Below are 10,334 nucleotides of genomic sequence, written 5' to 3'. Positions count from 1 at the left end.
TCTAATTCACCAACAACAGAGAGGCTTCTGTGCCTTGCAGAAAGACATTTTCCATCTTTATTCCACCAGCAGCTTCATAATAGAACCCTACAAGGCACTGTCATGTTTGCAGTAATAGTTCAAGAAGACTAAAGAAGCACAGAGTTCGGACACATGTTATGTGTTCCATGTTTTGCTGAGTGTCACAAACTACAGAATTTTTGGATAAAATTAATTACAATGAAAATGTTGATCATGTATTTTTCTACCAAGAAATGACTTTATATTAACTATAATTTTTAAGTAATCAGTTATAATGTGATAATCAACTTTTTACTTTTATTCGGCAACATCACACATGACACATTAATGTAGCAGTTGAAAAGTTAAAGATAATCCAATGCAGTGTTCAACTCATGAGATATAAGCTGCATGTTCATCTTTGTGGTGTTGGCAGTGATTGATAAAATTCATAATTTTAGATAGAGTATCTTCTGATATAAACCTTTATTATGTTTGAATTACATGTCAGTTTTTCACTTATACTTAAATTATAAATCAGTATGAAATCAAAGCTTTTTAGAATTAACAATTATTTTTAAACATTTTATTATACATCTATGGTAATGCATGTCAGTGAAGAACAATTATTTTAGTTATTGTTTTCTATAGAACCACCTGATTCTCCAAGAAAAATTGAAGTTTTAGAAAAGAAAAGTCGCTCAGCCAGGATTGGATGGTCAGTTCCATTCAATGGAAACAGCAATTTAACAAGATACCTTGTACAATGTTCACCAAGCCAAGGTCATTATGTCATTTCGTATATACACACTTTAATAGACTTTTAAACTTGGGTCACTAGTATAGTTGTTATTTTTAGTGAATCTAATTTATTCATCTTTATTTTTTTATAATGTTTTAAAATGCTTTTTACTTGATGGTAGTAGCATTCAATGAAATTTCAGCAGCCACATACATCAAAGGCAAAAAATGTGCATAAACTCATTGTGTTTATACAGTGTTGGAAACGGATATTTTGTCTTAAATATAGCTCAGGAAAATATTCTAATATTTAAAACATTCAGGAAATAGTTTGTATGAAAAAAGTTAGTTGCAGTATACTGTACACTTGAGAGAAATTTCTATTTTAGTTTTGTCCCTAAATAAATCTTTATTATATTTGAAGACTGGCAACATCAGGTCGTTAACCTAACAGTGGACAGAATTGAGAACTCTGCTGAACTAATGGGACTGAGGCCAGCACAGTCATATAGATGTAGAGTGAGAGCAGAGAATAACATTGGAATTGGGCACCCTAGTGACTTGGTGTCAGTAATTACAGCAGAAGAAGGTAAAACATTCCCAAAACATACTACCTCTATCAAATAGTAGTTCATATCATGCTGCTTTTCTCCTTTATATAACATTGTTAATTAATGGAGCTAAACTAGATTTCAGTAATGTTTCAAGGAACTCTCTATCATTAGTTTGAAATAATATTTCAAAGAAGCTGATAGAACTATGTTAAATATAACTGAACAGAGTTTTATGAAGATTTATCCACCAACACATTAATTATATTTCAGTAAAGTTTTAAAAATGTTAACTGAGTATGTTAAATAACTTCTCAGTGAAATTAGTTCCTTGTCATCAGATTGAAATTATAACTTCCTCATGACGATAACATGATTGTACTGATTTAATGTATTTATACATAATGTCTGGATCAGTTATTATAAAGTTACTGAGTTTGTAAATTCATTAATTTGTAGTTCTGGCTTATTCTACTACAGTTCCTGGAGGTCCTCCTAGAGGAGTGAAGGCAGATGCTTTGGATTCTCAAACTGTTCGGGTCACTTGGCAGGTTAGTTTCAGTTTTTGGACATAGGTTTTTATTATCAACACAATAAAACCTTGAAATTCTAGATACCTCACTAACTGCTGTTTCATTCAAACTGTAAGAAACTTTACAATAGTTTAAAATGGTGAAAACTGACTGCCATTACTTTTCATAATCCAAAGAATTTATCCGGGAACTAAGCAAAAAGATATCCTTTTCATTCCTTCATAAAACTAAACTTACCTAAAAACAATGCAGAGGTATGTGAAACCACAGTAATGAAATGGTCATAGATATTTTTTGTCATGAGCAAGAGAGTTTATAGGATACAGAACTTGCACATAGTAGTGATTACAGCTGAATTTGATTTCAGGAAATGAGCTGTTCAGAAGTCCCTTTGAAACTAGTATTAGCTGTACAATTACAAGCAGACAGTCTTTTAAATAATCTTGCTATATACTCCAGATTTGGTAAGCAATGATTCATATGAAATTTAAGTTACTACATTGAATTACCATACAACATATCCGTGTTTATGCTGAGAATTTTAAATAGTTTTTAGAAAGAATGAGGAGGAATTGTTATAAATTTCCATATGGATACGTAGGTAAAAACAACAAAAAATATTAACATGATACTATGTTAAATAGTGGAATAACTATAGAATACCAAAACATTGTAACTTATGGATGTTTTGTAATGCCTGAATAACACCATGCCTGACCTTGTCTTGGGAACTCCTTCCTTGATAGGCTTTTAGATAGCAGAAAATGTGCTGAAATTTAGGAGCTATTTACACCTACGTTAGCAATTAAATTTAACCACAATGGTAGCAAGCAATAAAAAGAGGAAATATTATAGGGAAAAAAGTAGAATTGGACTTGCGTAACTGACTAACTAACTGACACTTGGCTTTTATATATATTGATTAGTTAAATTGCTATAATAATGATAATAACAATAAAAAATATTCAGATACCCTGAACATATTTTCTTTTTGATTCTTACCTTTTTTTATAGGTTGGTGAGAGTACTAACGTAAAACAAATCTTCTCAACATTAATATATATCTGTGAGTTTAAAATCTTGGTAGTAAATAGAAAATAGGAGTTGTTATAACCCCAAACAAAAACACATTCATTAGCTTTAGAGATTTAATTTCTATTCAGGAAAATTTATAATGAATTTTCTGTTGTTTCACTTATTTAAAGCTCCTTTGTGGCTCATTCATACTCAGCAAGAACTTATAAATGTGTTGTATTGGTAACAAAAGGAAATAAGAATCTCTTTCTTGGTGATGTTAAACTTATTAGTAAAGATAGTAAAAGAAATTTAGCTCTAGAACACAGTTGGTATTATTTGTCAGATTAAAAGCTGATGTTATAGAGCCATCTACAATTTCCAGATGTTTAGATACCAATAATACACTATAGAAAACAAATAACTGAAAACTAAAAACAATATTTATAGAGAAAAAGTGAAATCTAGCATTACATAAGTTAGGCCTAATGAGACTAAGTTATTGTCCATGTTTAAACTTTGGAAACATCCATAAGCCAAACTCAATAAAAAAATATACCTCAGTTCCATCAGCTAAGTGGGTACTTTGGATAGAAATCAGATTTTGATGCAAAAACTTTCTAAAGACAAAATAAATATATACACTTATTTGCCAAAGTTAAATATCAATTCTTAATATGTATTTCTTTGTTGAGACCAAAATATTTAGCCTAATGAAAGGATGAAATGGTTAAAGTTTAGAATAAAGCAATATTTAAAACTCATTCTTGATAACAACCAGCTTCATAATTACTCTTCAATTACCATAAAAATATGAAAATCCCCCCTCCCCCAAATTAATTATTAATGCTTGAACATGTAGCAAGTGTATAAAAATAGTAATTAATACAAAGCAGGCACTTACATGAATAGTAGTGGAATAAGCATAGATCTTATGTATCCGTAATATCCCTACATGATAGACCAATATTAATTGCATTAGATGTATAGATAGTTAAGTCTCATAATATTGTTGCTTAATTTTATATAGCTGAATAATAAGAAAGGAAAAATTCTTTACTTTGGAATTTCATATATTTACAATGATAAACTTTTCACTAAAGTTGTAATTAAAGCTGCTCTAAAGAGTAAGGTTCAAGGTGGGCTAACAGTAATGCATCCCTGTAAGAGATCTGTTTTAGGTTAAATTTCTACAACTATAGTATCAAGCATGGGTTGCAATTTTAATGAGGGATAGAATTTTCTGTCGTCCTTACTTCACAGAAACTAATTTATCAAATTTAATATCTTAACTAATATTTGTGATTGTCAAATGGCTCTGGCATCTAAGCATTTCTTTTGATACAAAGGCATTGTGTTCTTCTTATTTATGGATAGTCTTTCCTAACAAAACATACGTTTGAGTGTATTGATGCAAACCATTGCATTCTTCTCATTTATAGATTCTTTCATAACAAGATGTAAGTTTGAGAGTTGTTAAGTTGTTACCACAACTCCATTACTTTCTTAGATTGATCATTATGGGAACAAAAAAATAGAAAGAGTAAAGTCTAAACTACAAAGGTTTGAATACTTTACTCAGTTATATCACTTAAAACTAGTTTGACTTAATTCTATTCTAATCTTATTTTCCCCAAGGCAACCAAGTATGGATATTTATTTTATTGAAACAGAGAAGAATTTGTAAATGAAAAAGGGAGTCCATTAAGTATTAGTTTTGAACCTACATCATGGTGTATTGAATACGTTTCTTGTATCTTATATACAGAATGGGAAAATTGGTGACTAAGCTCTATATCAAATATAATACACATCGATGTAAGCTGACATCAACTGCAAGAAATGAGCAAGATTGTTGTGATTCAATATTATGACTAGACATTAATATTAATCGTGAAGATTTATCATAGTAATTTACTGTAATAACTCATTAATGTGGTTAGTAACACAAATAACAAATAGAGTTGTTACATGCAAAGTTATTAGACTGGTGTATACTGAATTTTGTGATGTGTGATGTGATGCATTGAAATAACATACTTGTTACGTTAATTGACATCATAGACTCATGATGTTTATAGTCACTGTTGAAAACATTTTTGTTGACTGGAAGTAAAATTTTATAACTGGTCAACATTGGAACTAGAGTAGTGAAAATGTTAAGACTTTGTGAAGATACAATATCATTGGTGAAATTTCTCAAATATAACTGATACTAGCCCTAATGCATGTTAACATGTGAAAGACATCGTTTTATTTGGCTTGTTTTGTAGCATCTTGTACCTTTCATGTTATCTCCATTGTGTATAAAAACAAAATAAATTACTTCTCACTTTGTGCTTTTACATGTCTTCATTCTGTACATATTAAATGTACACGTACATAGGGACCAATGGAAACTCCTTTTTGCTGTAGCAAATTATATTATTACAAAAGAGAATGAGTTAATTGTGTTAATTTGAATTTCATAGTAAGCTTATATAAACATATGTATTACAACTGGATCTTTCACTCTACTAAAAGGCTGTTGCTTGAAATAATCTTGTTATAAAAATGCTTTTGACAAGTTTGTAAAGCTGTTTCACAGAATCTGTATAATATGTAATTTTATATATCAAGTTCAGTAATATTTTAAAATGGAGAAAAACTTAACTTTCTTGATTTTAGCCACCAGAAAAAGAACTATGGAATGGGCCACTGAAAGGGTACTATGTAGGCTATAAGATACTCAACTCTGATTCTCCTTATCTGTATAAAAACTTGGAGGTAGGAGAGCACACTCAACAGGAGGTACTACTGTCACAACTTGAGAAATTCACAAGCTATACCATCCTAGTCCAGGGATACAATGCAATGGGTGCTGGGCCTCGTTCTGATGAGGTGGTGGTTCGGACACTGGAAGATGGTTGGTATACACATTTTTGTGAATACTTTCTCACTGTATTGGTGTATAATACCCTTCATTATTCAGTCCTAACTCAAACTTAGAATTTGCAACAGAAATCTGAAATTTTTATACATGTAAATGTGTGTCATAATGATGATAATAAGATGAATTAATATTTCTGTTAACAACAAAACTGTATATTTTTCTGAACATTTTCAAAGATATTCACTACATAAGATTTATTTTAAGGTCAAAGGTGCTATTTAGATTGTGGCTAACAAACAGATACAATATCAAAATTAAGATGATCAACATCTAAAGCGAGTTTCATTGTTATTGTTTCTAAGGGTCCCATAAAATACATAAATAACAGGCAAGTTTTGGATTAAAGTTAAAAGTTAAGCAATGTAATTGTACAAAAACATAAACTGTTAAATTGATAATAAAAGCCATAATTTACATATCACCAACTTTATTATTGACAGAAAGTAAAATGATTCATTTTGAAATAACACATCAAGAAATTTCATTCATGTTTCATTTTATAATTAGGTATTTAAATGTCATGAAATCCAATATACAAACTATGTTAAACTTTTATTTATCATCAAACACAGAATTTCAGTAACTATATGTAGTTAAAAGTCAAAATGTCATCAGACAGATTAGATTTTAGAAACAAAAAATTACATGGTTTAGGTGAAGTCTCTAAATAACCATCATATGTTCTTGTGATATGCTGAGTTTTAATATTTTTTGAAATAAGGGGCTTTGTTTCAAGTCATGCGTGAAATCTTTTATTTGAAAATTGTTAATAATACTTTACTCAAGCAACCTGAAATATGTGCAATTGTATTTGCTTTATAAATTTTTGTGAACAAAAACATATCAATATACTGGAAAAAATGTTTTAGTAAGCTAAATTAAAAGTTGCTGCATTTACCAGTCCCAAGCGAACCACCAAGAAACCTCCAGTGCTCACCCTTAACATCAGAGATAATCCTAGTCAAGTGGGAAGCTCCATCTCTGGACAGCATTCATGGAATATTACAGGGATTCACAATCCTTTACAGACCAGTGGAAGGTATTGTCCTCCCCACCTAGTCACTTTCTACTTTAGGTAAATTCAACAACAGTAGTTCGCATACTAACTAGATATTTTTACACCATCATTAACCTGGAGCACTAGTAAAATCTGATCGAATTACTCAAATGCTAGATTATTATAAGAAAATTTGTTCATAGAAATTTATATCAGTTACTACAATATAGCTAGTGATTTAAAATTGCATTTCAAGATGATGTAATTTTATTTTATTCAAAGTTGCAGGTTTATGGATACATGTGTAATATTGTACAGTCTAATTATAAAACTCTGTTAATGCTTTTATCTCATATTTTATTGGGATAATTTTGCATAGAGAAATTTTATATGAAACTATATTATTCTGAAGTTTTGTTAAGACAAAGAGGATGAATTTAATATAAGTTGGCTCCTTATGCAAATTAACTATAGTTACAGATTTAGAACATGGTTTACATGCTTTCACTTGTTCTCATTTCTAGTTAAACATGTAAGTTAATAAATACCTTAATTAAAACCTTCTGAATTCTATTACCTTGAGTTGGTTTTTAAATAATTAAATTCTAAAAATAAACCTACATCTAACTCTCTCATCAAAGTGTAAAATTTCTACACTGTATGTGTTCAAAATCAGTCAGGATTTGAGTTACAATTTATCACAGTCTTCTAAACATGGTATTGGGATATTCAGGAATTTAAAATAAATCTCACACAACTTTATTAAAATACATTAAAGATAAAAAAATTATAATCTGTATAAGCTCATGTTTTCTTGATGATGGGCTTTTTTATTGTTAGTAATTTTTTCAAACTAATTTACTGATTGACAAAACATGTTGAAAGATTAAAGTTATAGATGTTAATTTCTGTGTATTTACTAATGTTCTCATAGTGACTACTTATTATAAGCTTTGCAGAGCACTTCTAAGAATAATTCTTTTAAGGCTTTGGTTTCTACCAAATTCTGAACTGGTAAAACAAGCTATGCTCAGCTCATTTTATGTCTTGAAGACATTAGTGTTTACTCCATCTGTCCTATGTTTCTTGACCGATTTGTCTCACTTTAAGACACTGTAAAAGGAGGGAAGTTTTCGTGCAGTTATAAAGATGTACTTTCAGAATTATGACACAGTCACTAGAAAAAGTATCATGTTGACTAAGTCATACATATATAATGGTGTTTATGAGAATGATATCATGATGGGCCACCTAAGGTGATTTTAAGAACTAGTGATACAAGTATCTTCCAGATTGATATTCCTAAACTTTAGTCATTACAGTGCTAGTTGTAATAGCAATGACAATCCAAGCCTTTTACTGGTATTAATACAATACTTAATCACACATTTATAAATACAAAACAACACACTATATACAATAATCTATGATTGTGTGGAACTGTATGAGAGAGAGATATGTAAAGAAACTCTTTATCAAAAACTTGTACCAGGTTCAATGTAACCCCCTCCCCAATGAATTAAAGTAAAACAAAGATAAGCTTAAAAATAATCCCTTCAAGAGTTAAACGTAAACACTATAAAACCATTTACTCATATTGCACCATGACTCACCCTACATAAAAAGAGAAAGAAAGTTGGCTTTCCCACACCACAGTCAAACTTTCCATTCACTTAATGTGAACATAAATGATGATGGATCTTGCAAAACAAATGTTAAATGATAAGTTAATCTCCATGTTCATTTAAGTTGAAACTCCTAGTACTGCATAAAATCTCTAATGCTCTTGCCATGAGTGAAAATTACACATAGGAAATGCAGCAAGAGTCTGTCTGGAATCCGCTAAAAAAAGTTACGAGAATATTGAAAACATGCACACAATGCTAAGTTATATAATATATGAAATCTTCTGCCCAAAAATGACCTTAAATATGCCAAAAGGTCATAATTAGCACTAATTATCTTGGCTAGCCCAAAGTGTACAGGCTGAGGGCATGAATGTGCACAGCTTTGACTTATTCTCTGACAAGAATAGCACAGCACATTAATTAAATGCTTTGTTATTTCTGCAAGAAAACCAGACAACCTATTGTTTACACACTAAATGTGTTCACTACTAGAGAAAGCAAAAATCAGTAACTTGCATGAGCATCTCACTGCATTCAATATGGGAAATACAAAAAATGATTTTAAAAACTACTTTTTAACTAAAAGGGCAGAACACATACAATATTTCAGTCTCCCCCTACCTTAATAAATCTAGAGCTATAGCAAACGAAGCCAGATCAAACTTTACTCACATAGGCAATATAATTTTTTCTTCCCTCATAAAAATCACTTGCCCTTAATACCTAAAGGCCAAACAATAATTACAAAAACAAAGCACAATAAATGCATTACAATTCTCTTCCCCCCCCCCCTCCCCTTTAGAAGAGGCTGGTCTACCATATCATTCTTACAAAACAAACTATGAAGGCATATTGCATAACCTTCTGGTGAAATGACTCCTGTTGGCATATGTCATCCACCATAAGTGCCACTTGACTCACCTTTGACTCAGTTACTAGGCTGTTCTCACAGAGTGGTTCTCTAGTCCATTGAGTGCCAATTTGATCAACAATGAGTGCTTGCTGTCTTGCCTTCTGATGAAATAGTTTGTGATGGTGGTTCTCATCTCATTCTGTAACAAACCAGGTTTGAGACTCATTTGCTCTAGCTGGTGTATTTTCAGGCTTTCTGTAGAGGCCACCTTACTGGATCTCAGACTCCCTATCTCACCAACTGCCTTTCTTGTGATCCTTTGTCACATGATCTTCACTTCTAAAACTAAGCTTTTAGCTGGGAAAGAACTTTACTCTGATTGCTCCAGCTTGTCCTCATTCCTCAGCCATCTGGGATCTTGGCCGAAGGGAGGTGACCTGTATATATATAGAGAGAAACCTCAGCAAAGGCAAAAGTCCCACTTTACATCCAAAACCACAAGATCCTTTGGTTGTAGTACCAATTATTCTACCTTCCTCTCTATTGTGTGTTATATCTCATGGTTTAACCACAGAGTAGAGTTAGGCCCTTTGGAGGTGCTTGGGTCTTGACTTTGAGGTGTATTTCCCTTCATATTTATTTAATCACACAGTTCACAGTTTATAAATACAAAAAAATATGGTAGGGCAAATGATCTATGAGTATATGTGAAACTATGTGTGAGAGAGAGAGAGATGTAAAGAAACCTTTATTAAAAACTCTTATCAAATCTAGTGCAAACTCCTGTAAGTTAATGTAAAACCAGTGGCGTAGCAAGAGGGTGCAAGGGGGCAGTCCCCCCGGGCACAGGTGTGAAGGGGCGCAAAATTTCCTCTGGACTATAATGCCTATTAATTAATTATTATGCCCTCCCCTAGGATATAGCGCAACTGCCCTGTGTTAAGTAAATACACACAGTGTTACGTTATTTGCGTGTATTACGCTTGCAGTTTTAACTTTTAAAAGCTGCCCACTGAAATACATTGAGACCAAATTGACGTACAGAAGTAAATTACACTATTCCATAATTTATCTGTAGATGAAAT

At 31.4% G+C, this 10,334-nt stretch overlaps 1 protein-coding gene across 3 annotated transcripts in view; it reads left to right on the top strand.

Annotated features, from left to right (window-relative positions):
• LOC106471898 (Down syndrome cell adhesion molecule-like protein Dscam2) overlaps positions 1-6,845 on the top strand; it is a 71,807-nt gene extending 64,962 nt beyond the window's left edge. For 2 of the 3 annotated variants that reach the window (XM_022400509.1, XM_022400507.1), the window contains 5 exons: positions 652-783; positions 1,166-1,330; positions 1,752-1,843; positions 5,507-5,744; positions 6,673-6,845. In XM_022400509.1, coding sequence (XP_022256217.1) covers positions 652-783; positions 1,166-1,330; positions 1,752-1,843; positions 5,507-5,744; positions 6,673-6,830 — 785 coding nt within the window. In that variant the 3' untranslated portion in view covers positions 6,831-6,845. The remainder of the gene's footprint in view (positions 1-651; positions 784-1,165; positions 1,331-1,751; positions 1,844-5,506; positions 5,745-6,672) is intronic. The other variant, XM_022400508.1, reaches the window with a different exon arrangement.
• Positions 6,846-10,334: the final 3,489 nt, after the last annotated feature.

This window comes from Limulus polyphemus, unplaced genomic scaffold (assembly GCF_000517525.1).
Source record: "Limulus polyphemus unplaced genomic scaffold, Limulus_polyphemus-2.1.2 Scaffold4950, whole genome shotgun sequence".
NCBI classification, from domain to species: Eukaryota; Metazoa; Arthropoda; class Merostomata; order Xiphosura; family Limulidae; genus Limulus; species Limulus polyphemus.
Note: the sequence above shows the minus strand (reverse complement) of the source record. Positions and strands in the feature narration are given on the sequence as shown.